The following is a 15,747-nucleotide window of genomic DNA, read 5'->3' as shown; positions in this document are numbered from 1 at the left end:
GCCTGTGCCATTAAACCCCTTCAACTCATCCAGAACGCCGCAGCCCGTCTGGTGTTCAACCTTCCCAAGTTCTCTCACGTCACCCCGCTCCTCCGTTCTCTCCACTGGCTTCCAGTTGAAGCTCGCATCCGCTACAAGACCATGGTGCTTGCCTACGGAGCTGTGAGGGGAACGGCACCTCAGTACCTCCAGGCTCTGATCAGGCCCTACACCCAAACAAGGGCACTGCGTTCATCCACCTCTGGCCTGCTCGCCTCCCTACCACTGAGGAAGTACAGCTCCCGCTCAGCCCAGTCAAAACTGTTCGCTGCCCTGGCCCCCCAATGGTGGAACAAACTCCCTCACGACGCCAGGACAGCGGAGTCAATCACCACCTTCCGGAGACACCTGAAACCCCACCTCTTTAAGGAATACCTAGGATAGGATAAGTAATCCCTCTCACCCCCCCCTTAAGATTTAGATGCACTATTGTAAAGTGACTGTTCCACTGGATGTCATAAGGTGAATGCACCAATTTGTAAGTCGCTCTGGATAAGAGCGTCTGCTAAATGACTTAAATGTAAATGTAATGTAAATGTGCATCTGTAAGGATTTGTGAGGGTTTTAGGTGCCAAGCCAAATTTCTTCAGCCTCCTGAGGTTGAGGAGGTGCTGTTGCGCCTTCACCACACTAACATGTGAATGTATTTTGCTCCTTTGTAAAGACAGAAAATATATGTTGTGTATGTATGGTACATGTTCTTTATGTGCGCTTAAATAAAAATGTATAAAAAATGTTTTTTTTTTTATACTAAATTTTGACTTCTGCTTGTGTGAAAAGTGACTGATGAGGACCCAGCTCTCATATCTCCATCAAGCTCAAAAGGAAGGAAACAGAGAGAGAGAGAGATTCTATCCAGTACTACAACTGAACAGATCACAACAGAACCTGATGGAGAGGACTATAGGGAATCAGAACCAACCAGTGTCTCTCAGCCCCTCTCTGCAGTCAATCCAGTCTGTTCTGCAGTTCAAACTGGTATGGAGAATAAAAGGACAAAGGTCACATATCAATGCTAAGGGTAAGAAATCACTAACTTTCACCTGTGAGAGGAGATGCACCTCAGGACACAACTCTTGGGTGAAGATATGACTGTATTACAGCTTGAACATAAGATCTCCACATCACTGTCTGACAGAGAGCAGTCAGTGGATTTCTGAGCAACAGTAGTTCCTACTCATTAGTTATAGGATGACGCAACAGACATTTGAACCTATGTCCTCCATCTGTACATAAAACATGTTTTTTTGTTTTGAGAGTCAAAATTCTCAATATGTTGAAATCTGCTACATTATATCTCTTGATGTTGTTAAAGTAGTGTTCACAATGTTGGTTACTTTGTGCTTATGTGCCCTCTGGTGTCCACAGGAGTTGAGAGAATCCTAAACACATTGTATTTGTCATATTTTCTAAGGGTCAGTTTTAAAATAAAATGGTCAGAGAAATTGTAAAAATCGGCGGGGTTTATGACTTTGTGGTGTGGAAGCTACCCTAGGAAGCTCTTTGCCACCTTCTCCTCCCTCCTGAATCCTCCGCCCCCTCCCCCCCCCCCCTCCTCCCTCTCTGCAGATGACTTCGTCAACCATTTTGAAAAGAAGGTCGACGACATCCGATCCTCGTTTGCTAAGTCAAACGACACCGCTGGTTCTGCTCACACTGCCCTACCCTGTGCTCTGACCTCTTTCTCCCCTCTCTCTCCAGATGAAATCTCGCGTCTTGTGACGGCCGGCCGCCCAACAACCTGCCCGCTTGACCCTATCCCCTCCTCTCTTCTCCAGACCATTTCCGGAGACCTTCTCCCTTACCTCACCTCGCTCATCAACTCATCCCTGACCGTTGGCTACGTCCCTTCCGTCTTCAAGAGAGCAGTTGCACCCCTTCTGAAAAAACCTACACTCGATCCCTCCGATGTCAACAATTACAGACCAGTATCCCTTCTTTCTTTTCTCTCCAAAACTCTTGAACGTGCCGTCCTTGGCCAGCTCTCCCGCTATCTCTCTCTGAATGACCTTCTTGATCCAAATCAGTCAGGTTTCAAGACTAGTCATTCAACTGAGACTGCTCTCCTCTGTATCACGGAGGCGCTCCGCACTGCTAAAGCTAACTCTCTCTCCTCTGCTCTCATCCTTCTAGATCTATCGGCTGCCTTCGATACTGTGAACCATCAGATCCTCCTCTCCACCCTCTCCGAGTTGGGCATCTCCCGGCGCGGCCCACGCTTGGATTGCGTCCTACCTGACAGGTCGCTCCTACCAGGTGGCGTGGCGAGAATCTGTCTCCTCACCACGCGCTCTCACCACTGGTGTCCCCCAGGGCTCTGTTCTTGGCCCTCTCCTATTCTCGCTATACACCAAGTCACTTGGCTCTGTCATAACCTCACATGGTCTCTCTTATCATTGCTATGCAGACGACACACAATTAATCTTCTCCTTTCCCCCTTCTGATGACCAGGTGGCGAATCGCATCTCTGCATGTCTGGCAGACATATCAGTGTGGATGACGGATCACCACCTCAAGCTGAACCTCGGCAAGACGGGCTGCTCTTCCTCCCGGGGAAGGACTGCCCGTTCCATGATCTCGCCATCACGGTTGACAACTCCATTGTGTCCTCCTCCCAGAGCGCCAAGAACCTTGGCGTGATCCTGGACAACACCCTGTCGTTCTCAACTAACATCAAGGCGGTGGCCCGTTCCTGTAGGTTCATGCTCTACAACATCCGCAGAGTACGACCCTGCCTCACACAGGAAGCGGCGCAGGTCCTAATCCAGGCACTTGTCATCTCCCGTCTGGATTACTGCAACTCGCTGTTGGCTGGGCTCCCTGCCTGTGCCATTAAACCCCTTCAACTCATCCAGAACGCAGCAGCCCGTCTGGTGTTCAACCTTCCCAAGTTCTCTCACGTCACCCCGCTCCTCCGTTCTCTCCACTGGCTTCCAGTTGAAGCTCGCATCCGCTACAAGACCATGGTGCTTGCCTACGGAGCTGTGAGGGGAACGGCACCTCAGTACCTCCAGGCTCTGATCAGGCCCTACACCCAACAAGGGCACTGCGTTCATCCACCTCTGGCCTGCTCGCCTCCCTACCACTGAGGAAGTACAGCTCCCGCTCAGCCCAGTCAAAACTGTTCGCTGCCCTGGCCCCCCAATGGTGGAACAAACTCCCTCACGACGCCAGGACAGCGGAGTCAATCACCACCTTCCGGAGACACCTGAAACCCCACCTCTTTAAGGAATACCTAGGATAGGTTAAGTAATCCCTCTCCCCCCACCCCCCTAAGTTTTAGATGCACTATTGTTAAGTGACTGTCCCACTGGATGTCATAAGGTGAATGCACCAATTTGTAAGTCGCTCTGGATAAGAGCGTCTGCTAAATGACTTAAATGTAAATGTAAATGTAATGAAGCTGGTGATGATCTTTTGTCGCAGATGCCGCACATGATTAAAACAGACCAGCTGGATGGCTAATCAACGTGCATGATCTAAAAATGCCTAAAATAGAGTTGAGTTCTCCACAAAAGATGAACAGCTGCTGCTGAGGAGATATTTGGGGTCGTTGAAAAAGCGGTAGTAGAGTATCAGGAGGAAGTTGTCCGTCTACAGAAGATGCTCGACATTGTTCTTCAACCTGAGATAAAGCTACACAGAGCATGCTTCTTACTCAACGTTAATATAACTGAACCAATCTTCATTTTGTAGGACAGAGAAATGCCATGTTGCACTCCAGTCCAGCAGGTGGCTATAGCGCAACAATGTAATAACTTGAACATGCACTAACAGTGGAGTTTAAAAAAAAAAGTAGAACCCGGATTCTGTTGATGACGCACGGACAGGGATAACAACTAAAATAAAAACACAGCTAGCTAATCAACTTGAATTATCAAAGAATGTCTCAAATACAGTTGTTGAGGGTTTTTCTGAACGATAGATTAACAGCTGCTGCTGAGGAGATATTCGGGGTCGTTGAAAAAACGGTAGCAGAGTATCAGGAGGAAGTTGTCCGTCTACAGAGGCTGCTCGACATTGTTCTTCAACCTGAGATAAACCTACACAGAGCAGGTAGGCTAACTCGGGGGTTCCCAAAACTTTTTTTGCGCCGGGGACCCCTTTTGTGGTAGAAAATTCATCAGGCACTTCCTTGAATATCAGAACACAACTCCTACTTCAGAGTACGACGAAAATAGCATAAAAGTTGCAGTTTAAATGAGAGTCGTTCCATGTTTGAACAAGCCATGGCGATTTCTGATCGTTCTAACTACTTATGTAGTTAGAAACAGATAATATTAACATTTATACAACATTATTTTGTTTTACATTTTATTTGATCTCTGAAATTAAGCTAATGGATTGCACCCAAATTGGCCCTTTTCATTTATACAGGATTGACATAATATCCATTAAACAGCGTTTGGGAGTAGTGAACTTCACTGAACAAAAATATAAATACAACGTGAGGTGAAATAAAAGCTTCCAGAAATGTTACATTCTTGCACATTTTGTGCATACATTTGTTTACATCCCTGTTTGTGGGCATTTCTCCTTTGTCAAGATAATCCATCCAACTGACCGGTGTGGCATATCAAGAAGCTGATTAAACAGCATGATCATTACACAGGTGCACCCTTTGCTGGGCACAATAAAAAGCCACTCTAAAATGTGCAGTTTTGTCACACAACACCACAAATGTTTTGAAGGAGTGCGCAATTGGCATGCTGACTGCAGGAATGTCCACCAGAGCTGTTTACAGAAAATGTCATGTTAATTTCTCTACCATAATCTGCCTCCAATGTTATTTTTGAGAATTTGGCAGTATGTCCAATCGGCCTCACAACTGCAGACCACTTGTAAGGTGTCGTGTGGGCGAGCGGTTTGCTGATGTCAACGTTGTGAACAGAGTGCCCCGTGGTGGTGGAGTTGTGGTATGGGCAGGCATAAGCTACGAACAACAACACAATTGCATTTTATCGATGGCAATTTGAATGCAAAGAGATACCGTGACGAGATCCTGAGGCCCATTGTCGTGCCATTCATCCACCTACATCACCTCATGTTTCAGCATGATAATGCACAGCCCCATGTCGCAAGAATCTGTACGCAATTCTTGGAAGCTGAAAATCTCCCAGTTATTCCATGTCCTGCATACTCACTAGACATGTCACCCATTGAGCATGTTTGGAATGCTCTGGATCGACGTGTACGACAGCGTGTTCCAGTTCCCACCAATATTCAGGAACTTTGCACAGCCATTGAAGAGGAGTGGGACAACATTACGCAGGCCACAATTAACAACCTGATCAATTGTATGTGAAGGAGATGTGTCACCCCGCCTGAGGCAAATGGTGGTCACATCAGATACTGACTGGTTTTCTGATCCACGCCCCTACCTTTGTAGGAAGAAATCCATAGATTGGGGCCTAATGAATTTATTTAAATTGACTGATTTCCTTATATGACCTGTAAAGTCTGAAATTGCTGCATGTTTTATATTTTGGTTCATTATAGAAGGACTGAGAAGCTCAGTTCTGGTGACTTTTTGAAAGGACATTCTACTCCAAAATGAATGGGGGGGGGATTATGCTGACATCATCTAAAATATAATTTCCACTTCCAGAAATGAGCCCAATAACATATTGATAAAATTATGTATTATTTTAACCTGTTGGACCATGCGTATAGCCTATGCATGGTCCATATTATCAGGTATGCTATTAGCTAGCATTCGAAAATTAGGCAGTTTTCAGCCATTAACTTCACCCACGACTGACTCATGCAAACTACAACCCCAACGTATTTTAACATTTAAAACATGTCAATAATCATTGCAATACGGCTTTAAAAAAATGGCCTTTATCTTTAATCAGCGAGAAAGAATCTTAAATATATTTTTTTCAATGAGAACAGATTCATACAGCTATGTGTGCTTCGATCTTGACGAAGCTACACTACTCAAGTTACACTAACACACAGAATACTTCCAAAATGCTTCCAAAACCGTACCCAAGCATCCGCTGTTAATGTTCAGATTGGGTGTCAGGGCTATTAATTAAACTCCCCTGTACAGAAGACACCTTCGTTCAATGACTCTTATGTGTAATGTAATGGAACTGAGAGTCATGATCAATGGCTAGATATAAGCATCATCACCTGTAGCCGAACTGATGCAGAATATTGGCTATTAATAAATAGGCAATCCCATGTTTCAGCCTATCGCCATTTACCCTATTGCCTTCACACTCGACTCTGGACCTCGAAGCCCGTTCCACTGCGTTTATTTCATTGTTCCCTTCTAAATCAGGGATTGATTTAGACCTGGGACACCAGGTGGGTGCAGTTAATTATCAGGTAGAAGAGAGAACCAGCAGGCTCCGGACCTCATAGGGTAAGAGTTGAATACCCCTGCCTTATTGGTCTAATCATTACCCAGATCCCAAATGGGATATTTTAACCAACTATTTAGCAGAAAACATGCATAAACATAGTGAATGGGGCAGCAGGTAGCCTAGTGGTTAGAGTTTTTCGGTTACTGGATCGAATTCCTGAGCTGACAAGGTAGAAATATATCGTTCTGCCCCTGAGCAAGGTAGTTAACCCACTGTTCCCCGGGCACCGAAGACGTGGATGTCGATTTAAGGCACCTCTCTGTTTCAGAGGGGGTGGGTTAAATGCAGAAGACACATTTCAGTTGAATACATTGTTGGACAACTGACCTAGGGGTCCCCTTTCCCTGCAATATAATGTAGGCCTGTTAGGGTAACTTGGGTTAACCACCCGGGGTAACACTCCCCCTGACTTTACTTGTCACAGAAACTACTTGTCACTTTTCTCCCCCCAACACTTTCCCTGGTTGTCACTACTTTTGCTCAACTAAAAATGTAATGTTTCATCACAATTTTAAGTCACTCCCAAAAAACTATTTTGAGGTAGGGTGGTGTTTTACCCCAAGTGACCTTACAATTGACCCGTGTTACATTCAGTGCCACTCTCCCATATGCACTCACGGGGAATTGCTGAGCAGTAACTTGCTTAATTAACCATGCCGCTGCTAGAAACTCTTGAGTTTAAAATGGTGCAGTACGCACATATTTAGCAGTTAAAAAATAAATAAAGTAGCAATGGAAAGCTGGGATCCCCCTTTTTTTAACAAAGGACATTAAAACTGCTGTTTTCCCCTACGATTGCAAGAATTGTTGAGCATTGTTTGCTTGTCAGAAGCAAGTTTCCCTCCCTATTGTACTTGTACAATAGGGAGTGCACCTCGAGAGAAACATTTCTCTCACATAGAACAACAACAAGCCGACTAGTTAAAAACATAAACTATTCTGCTATGGGGTTGTCGGATTTTTCTAGTCATTAGTTGTTTTGTTTGCAAGAAAAAAGTAAACATGGACTGTTCTAGCATCTTCAAAGTGCATCTCGGAAGAAATATATTTTCTTTAATGTTCCATAGTTTTGGGACGGTGGCAGCAATGATTTAGCTGTGGTGCAGTGCCATTGCTAGATGACTGCAGCAAAAACACTGCTGTTAACATTTGACCCCAAATTGATCTCTTCTTGCAGTCTATGACATTTTAGATTTACAAATGATAATGTTTTACAAAGTAGTTTGGATGTACTTTTAAGTAACTTTAGTAAACTATATTTTTCTTAAGGGTAGCTTTAGTGCTGCTTAACTTCCAGTGTGAAGTATTTGGCAGGTTGGTAAACTATCTTTTCAGAGTAGCTTCCCAATACTGTCACTAAATATAGTACGCAACATCTGATTTGGACCATAATTCTTCCCACCGTTAATGAATAAAATGGTGAAAAGTCACCCATGATTCCCCCCACCAATCCCACTCCAACCACCAGTACAAAGTATCACTTCTCTATGTTTGACAAGTAGTTATCTGATTTATATTTTCTTCCCCAATTCAGAGAAAATAGTCATTGACGTTTCTTCCCGTATTTACAATAAATTGTGAAAGTACCAGGTTTTGCCTCCTAGATGCTGCTGTTTTTGCTGTTGCCACACTATTTTATAAGAGTTCTTGGTCTCTTGTGTTTATTACATTTATCATAACATTTTCTTTGCAACTTTGAGTAGAAAACCAATAGCTTTTGCGTATGATGAAAATAACTTCTGGTCATCCTCACAATAAGCCAAGCCTGTCCTTCATGAAAGTAATTCAGTTGGTCCTTCTCTAGGCCAGGGTTTCCCAAACTGAGTCAGCTGTGTAGTGCTAAGGCAAAAAATAAAATGTGCACCCAGGTGGGGCCCCAGGACCGAGTTAGGGAAACCCATCTCTAGGCAACCTAATGCTTAAACCAATCTCTCCTTGAATACTGCAACAAATGGCAGCTCTCGGAGGAAGAAACCATACTCTAAGCCGCAGCTCCATAATACTTGTGAGACATAGAGAGAACTGACAGTGTATAGCAGTTGTTGGGGTGAGACTGGAGTGGGGTGTGAGGGATCCAATTGGTATCCAATTGTTAGCAGTTACTATCTTGTCTCATCACTACAACCACTACAACTCCCGTATGGGCTCGGGAGAGACGAAGGTCGAGAGCCATGCGTCCTCTGAAACACAACCCAACCAAGCCGCACTGCTTCTTAACACAGCGCGCATCCAACCCTTAAGCCAGCCACACCAATGTGTCGGAGGAAACACTGTGCACCCGGTGACCTGGTAAGCGTGCACTGCGCCCAGCCCACCACAAGAGTCGCTAGTGCGCGATGAGACAAGGATACCCCGGCCAAACCCTCCCTAACCCAGATGACGCTAGACCGATTGTGCGTCGCCCCATGGACCTCCTGGTCGCGGCCGGCTGCGACAGAGCCTGGGCTCGATCATTGGTGGCTTTCAATCATTTTATTGGATTCCTCATGTCTTACTCATTGTTAGATGGAACTATATTTATTGAAGATTATATCAACACTATACATTAAAAGGGCCAATTTGAGTACAATTAATTAGATCAAATTATACTTCAAAATCATTTTTCAGGAATGCAAATATCTGTTTCAGTAACACTTTATTTGGATAGTCCATCAGTAAAATGTAATCTACCTACTAACCTTAACCCTTAACCTAAACCTTATTCTAATCCTAACTGTTTAGGATTAAAAGTTTAGAATTACAGTTCAATTATATTTGACTAGTAGTTCTTCATTATTGCAGGCGTACCAGACAGGAGGCAGGTCTACATGTCATTGAGTTTTCTGTTTTATCCTTTCTCCTTTCCTCCAGACCTCCAGCAGCGTACTCTTTCTTTCTCTGAAGAGGAGGTTCCCCCTGAGCAACAGCAGTGTGAGCAGGAGTGGAGCACCAGTCTGGGACAAGAGGACCCAGAGCCCATACAGATTAAAGAAGAGCAGGAGGAACTCAGGACCAGTCAGGAGGAACAGCAGCTTAAAGGGCTTGAGGCAGAGACCATAGAGTTCATATTCAATCCTGTCTGTGTGAAAAGTGATCGTGATGAAGACCCAACCCAGCCCTCACATCTCTATCAAGCCCAAAAGGAGGGAAACGGAGAGAGAGACACTCTACCCAGTACTAAAACTGAAAAGATCAAAACAGAACCTGATGGAGACATCTATGTAGAATCAGAACCAACTAGTCTCTCTCAGCCTTTCTCTACAGTAAATTCAGACTGTTCTGCAGCTCAGAGTGAAAACAGTCAAAGTGTCAGTGGTATGGAGACTGGAGGACCTCCTTCAGGTTTTAACCCAGTCAAATCAAAGAGAACAAAGATGATGAAAGGACAAAGCTCCTGTGTCAAGAAATCTACACAGTTGTCCCTCCTGAAATCACCCAGTCAAAGTCATGATACTCCCTGTTGTTGTAAGGTGTGTGACAAGTCTTTTCATCACATGGGTTCATTACTTAAACATGTGAAAACTCATAGAAAGGATAAAGAAGGTATTTGTGGTGTGTGTGGAAAATGTATGGAGTTCACAGAAAGTATGAAAGATCACCTCCAAACCCACATTGCAGCTAGATTTTGTTGTGATGTTTGTAGTAAATGGTTCAGCACAAATAGTAAGCTGACAGTGCACATGAGGAGCCACACAGGGGAGAAACCTTTTTCCTGCCCTGTTTGTGGTACATGCTTCATGCAGAATGGAGGTCTGAAAATACACATGAGAATCCACACAGGAGAGAAGCCATATCGTTGTTATTGTTGTGGACAAGGATTCAGCACTGGCAGTGCTATGAAAAGGCACATTAGGATTCACACAGGGGAGAAGCCATTTTGTTGCCCTGATTGTGGCAAATCATTCACTCGTAAGGGACATCTAAAAATACACATGATGACCCACACAGGGGAGAAACCACATAGCTGTCCTGATTGTGGCAAAGGTTTCAGCATTGCCAGTAATCTGTCAGTGCATATGAGGAGGATTCACACAGGAGAGAAAAGTCAAAGGATTCAGCAGTGGCACCAATCTGAAAGTGCACACGAGGACTCACAGGGGAGAGACCATACTGATGTCCCTATAGTAGAAGATTAATTTTCCAATCGGGTACATTGAATAGCAATAGGCACCATCTATGGCCACCAGACTATATCCAGCTGATCTGTCATTAAACCATCAATACGCATTAAAATCACCCGCACAGCTGATCTCAATTGCAATCATCGTTGGCCACTGATTTACCGCTCCTTTAACGCAGATGTCGAGCTTATCTTTTAGTCCTGATTGCAACCAACATTTTTCAAGATGCCCAATGGTGGGTATTATCATCGTAGTCAATTTAAAATTGCAGGATTATATTGTTAAGGGCCATTTATCTATTTGACTATCCGTACAACTGATTTCCTCGTTTACCAAGGCAAATATACAATGCAATGTAGCTTGCCCTACACATTTTATGAATTGAAAAATTATGGTGTAGGAGTATTTATTTGTTTCCAATTGATGTAATCAATTAATGGTTTTACTTGTCTTAATAGAATATGATTATTTCTGACTAAGTGGGGGAAATGTATACTCCTTAAAGGGGATGTTTTTTTACAAACAAATCTCTATTTTAGGTGTAAATGGCATGTTATGAAAATTATTGCCACCAATAGAATGTTATGTACAGTACCAGTCAAAAGTGTGGACACAGCTACTCATTCAAGGGTTTTTCTTTATTTTTTTACTATTTTCCACATTGTAGAATAATAGTGAAGACATCAAAACTCTGAAATAACACACATTGAATCATGTAGTTACCAAAAAAGTTTTTAAAAATCCAAATATATTTGAGATTCTTCAAAGTAGCCACCCTTTGCCTTTGACAGCTTTGCACACTCTTTGCATTCTCTCAACGAGCTTCATGAGGAATGTTTTTCCAACAGTCTTGAAGGAGTTCCCACATGCTGGCTGCTTTTCCTTCGCTCTGCGGTCCAACTCATCTCAAACCATCTCAAGTTGATGTTGAGATGTGTCTGTTACTTGAACGTGAAACATTTATTTGGGCTGTCATTTCTGAGGCTGGTAACTCTAACTGATTTTCTGCAGTAGAGGTAACTCTGGGTCTTCCTTTCCTGTGGCAGTCCTCATGAGAGCCAGTTTCATCATAGCGCTTGATGGTTTTTGCGTCTTCACTTGAAGAACCGTTCTGAGTTCTTGACATTTTCCGGATTGACTGACCTTCATGTCTAAAATGAATGATGGACTGTCGATTCTCGTTGCTTATTTGAGCTGTTCTTGCCATAATATGGACTTGGTCTTTTACCAATTGATTGGCTCAACTGTTTCCACAAATGAACTTTTAACAAGGCACACCTGTTAATTGAAATGCATTCCAGGTGACTACCTCATGACGCTGGTTTAGGGAATGGCAAAAGTGTGCAAAGCTGTCATCAAGGCAAAGAGTGGCTACTTTGAAGAATCTCAAATATAACATTTTGATATGTTTAAAACTTTTTATTTGGTTACTACATGATTCCATATGTGTTATTGCATAGTCTTGATGTCTTCATTGTTATTCTACAATGTAAAAAATAGTACAAATAAACAAAAACTCTGGAATGAGCAGGTGTGTCCAAACTTTTGACTGGTACTGTATATGGGGCATACAACCATCCCAGTACTGCTGATTTTGCTGCGAAGAGACAATAATTTGATCACTTGTTTTGGTACTGCACATATGTATATAGCTTGTTTTTGCTCGCAGGTTCAGGAATGGAATGGCTGAAGAATTGCAACATTTACCTGGAGCTAACTGCAAAAACCACTGCTGTTTGACTTGAAAAGCCATAGTCAATTGATCAGTAATATAGTAGTACTTTTAGTAAAAATATTAATCTGTAATATACAATCTGTAGAAACTATGAGAATAGAAAGGTACGTGACTTTTGTGAAACATTACAGCACAATTAAAAAATATGGCAATTAGAAAGTAAAACTATGGTTTTCAGAGATTGATAGGAGGGGTTGAGGGTAACTGAAGGGTGGGGCTAAAAACGAACAAAAAAAGATACCTAATGTCAAATATACGGTGTCATAAAATGTATATAGTATGTATAAGCTGTAAGTAGAAGCATAAGTACTGTAGTCAATTATTTTACTCCAATTAGGGGAGGGGTGGTAGAATTAGGGTAAAATAATAAAGGCAAAATATAATAATATATATATATGGGATTGGAAATTATGCAATTACATTGATAGAATCCACAATCTATCTGCAGTATTAAAGCTGATCTACCCCCTTAAAAAAAGAAATCAGATTTAATCAACAAATACAATAGTCAGTTTAAAATAGGTTAAGGATACAAGACTGTACATATGTCTGTTGGTAAAATCACTACATATCCCATCGAGCCAAGCAGGGAGAGGCTGCCCGTTGTCACCTTTCCAAGACCTGTCAGAAATGTCAAAGTAACCCTACGCTAATGACGCAGGTGGATCTCAAAACTAAACTTGTATCCGTGGTGTCTTTCTTTCATGATTATATAACTAGCAAAGGAGTTTTAAAGTTGGGGGTGAAGTATTTTTGGAGTTTTGCAATGAGGACATAAACAAGCATTGTTCAGTTAGTTTAGCCGGGTAAAACAAGCTCGGGACAGGATCTAGCTATGCGCACTAGGCTAATTCAGGAGACCGATTTGTAGTTTGTATGCTCTATCAGGAAGGAGCTGGCTGTGGAAAGTTTGATTAAACAATTCAGAGACCAACGAATATGTCAGATTACAAATATTTAAGGAGAGCGAATTGATATACAATCCTGAAATCAGCTGTAGTTGTCAATAGTATAACAACGCTTAAAACTATGTTTGAGTGAACCCTGAATCCAGAAATGAATGATGGAGTCTTCCGGACACGGTAGACGACGACTCCTCACCACGCTATTTTAAGACACTTTATGTTGGTGTTTCCTTTATTTCGGCTGTTACCTGTACGTCCTCCCTTTTGTACATAAAACATGTTTTACGTGTAGATGTAATGTGGAACATTTTTACATCGACAAGACATCTGTTTTGATGTTGCTAAAGGGAAATTACATGGTAACGGAATTATGCTGAGACACTTAAAATGTATACCAAACAAAAACCATTGATTTCAAAGTTTAACAAACCATTTTCTATGCACAATGACTACTTTTAACAATCTCAGCAAAGTTTTACAAAAACACATTTACAGGAAGAACTGTGCCGGTACAAAGTTTGAAAACAATTCACCTGAGGGAGATTTTACCTTAATGTGTTACCAAACTTTGCACAGTTTTTACAGTAAAATATATATTTTAAATTGTTCAAATGAGTCGTTGTGCATAGAGTTGTACTGTTTGTTAAAATGTTTAAAATGTTTGTTTGGCATACATTTTAAAGTGAAATTCAGTCTCAGCGTAATTCCGTTTCTGTGGAATTGTCCTACAGTAGTTTTTACAATATCAGTTACTCTGTGCTTATGTTTCCAGTTTCCACAGGATCTGAACAATTCCTATCGTGTTTGTTGTTACCTCTGAACTTGATGCCAATATCCACTCTGAGGAATTATCATTTTTTTCAAATCTATCAAGTGTTCCCATTCATATAAATGAACCTTCTGAAACATGTTTGTTTAATCTAGGAATGTATATATTTAATCTGCCTTTGTATAACAGAATAAATGTTGATAACGCATGTTTATTGTGAGGTGTCTTTACCTGCACAATTATTCTTCCTCTGTGTTAATTGCACTTATTTCAGAATATTTAGGAAAGTTAGCTGGCTAACTCATTGATTCTGCTTTGTAGTATACCCCTCGGGCCGACTGTCCAAGTCCGACAGTAAACTAACTTAATAATGAAATACAAATGTCTAACACCTACAAATTCAGAGAGAGATTCTACAGCAGCAAAGTGCAGTGATAAAATGGGAAAAGTTATACTGTCACAAAATATGGAGAAATAAGTGTTCAGTATATTCCATTACGTTTGTACATTTTACTCATTTCGTAGACACTCTTATCCAGCAAAGTCAGTGTTTTGTAGGAAAACACAAGTGCAAAGGGATGGGGGAACTGACAAGTCTTTTTTAAGAAGCGGTAGGGTTTCATATGTTTTCGGAAGATGGACCATGGTCAGCGGGTCGGACACTAGGAGCTCGGCACAGGAATATGTGCAAATAGCTTATTGCACAAAGAAGAAAGGAAGAATATAATTAGAATGCCCTGAATGTGTTTTCATTAAAGGACTCACCCTGAAAGTAGTCTATGGAGCAGGAGAAACTAGCCAATGCTAGCTAAACATCTATGGAAGAGATGGGGCCATGTGAGCATGTTGTTTTTTTAAATGGTCAAAATCACCTTTAAGTAACATGCTCACATGGCCCCATCACTTTCATTGATTGAGTTTGTTTTCAAAGAACAACAGAGCTAGATTGTTGAGACATGCAGTCAGCATGCAAGATTGGATGGATGTTTGGATATGGCCTGTAGTGGAGAAGGGTCTCTCAACACTACAAGTCATAGGAGGGGTGATGATGGCTCTTAGTAGTCTATTGATGTTATGGAAAATGTCAGGGTTGTAGCTATCCAAAACTTCAATATGGGATGGGAACCGTCAACACGGTTGGCTAGCTATGTTCCAGAGTGAACAACAGTAGAAGATGGGAAAGAGGAGACCCCTTTCGGACAATCTGAGCCATACAAGCTTGCCGCTGAAAGGCCAACAACCTTCCTAAGGAGGGCTGGTTCCGAAAGATATAAACGGCGAACAAAGGCACTCACACGTAAATACATTCTTGATTTCTTATTCCAAACAGTAATCATATAGTAAAACTATATAATTACTGTGAGAATAGTTTTGAAAATGTATCGACGATAAGTGATACGTAGAATGTATGCACACATGACTGTAAGTCGCTTTGGATAAAAGCGTCTGCTAAATGGCATATATTATTATTATTATTATTAAGTGTCTTTTTCGCTTTTTCCCTCTCGATGTCGTTGTGTAAAAGCCATATTGTCTCAGTCTGCTAGGGACCTTTGTCTCATGTAGTAAGTGGGTATGTTTATTCTGTGTTATTTAGTTAGCTAGTAAATAAATAATTAAACAAATGTGTGTAGTACTGAATCATGAGGAAGGCCAGGGTTTTTGCAGATTCAAGAAGGTTACCACTGTTCAAAATGATAAGAGGTAATAATTAATAAGGTGACTGTTTATTGATGTAATAGATTTGTACCTTATAGAGTTTAATTTGGGAGATGGTAAATATTTAAAACTTCTTGTGGCTGGGGGCAGTATTGAGTAGCTT

The 15,747-nt window shown here is 41.9% G+C and overlaps 1 protein-coding gene across 1 annotated transcript; it reads left to right on the top strand.

Annotated features, from left to right (window-relative positions):
* The first annotated feature begins 3,854 nt into the window (after positions 1-3,854).
* On the top strand, positions 3,855-11,210 carry LOC124019395 (zinc finger and SCAN domain-containing protein 22-like). Its single transcript, XM_046334710.1, has 2 exons — positions 3,855-4,095; positions 9,267-11,210. The coding sequence occupies exons 1-2, from the start codon at positions 3,924-3,926 to the stop codon at positions 10,529-10,531; spliced, it is 1,437 nt and encodes a 478-aa protein (XP_046190666.1). The 5' UTR covers positions 3,855-3,923; the 3' UTR covers positions 10,532-11,210.
* Positions 11,211-15,747: the final 4,537 nt, after the last annotated feature.

The sequence above is a fragment of the Oncorhynchus gorbuscha genome, unplaced genomic scaffold, assembly GCF_021184085.1.
Source record: "Oncorhynchus gorbuscha isolate QuinsamMale2020 ecotype Even-year unplaced genomic scaffold, OgorEven_v1.0 Un_scaffold_9:::fragment_2:::debris, whole genome shotgun sequence".
In the NCBI taxonomy this organism is placed as follows: domain Eukaryota; kingdom Metazoa; phylum Chordata; class Actinopteri; order Salmoniformes; family Salmonidae; genus Oncorhynchus; species Oncorhynchus gorbuscha.
The sequence above is the reverse complement of the archived record's forward strand: the minus strand, read 5'-3'. Positions and strand labels throughout refer to the sequence as shown.

Bases quoted from the DNA above. Each gene is read 5' to 3' on its own strand.
- LOC124019395 (XM_046334710.1), top strand. From the start codon at position 3,924: ATGTCTCAAATACAGTTGTTGAGGGTTTTTCTGAACGATAGATTAACA. The intron at 4,096-9,266 runs GTAGGCTAACTC...CCTTTCCTCCAG, and splicing joins GATAAACCTACACAGAGCAG to ACCTCCAGCAGCGTACTCTT.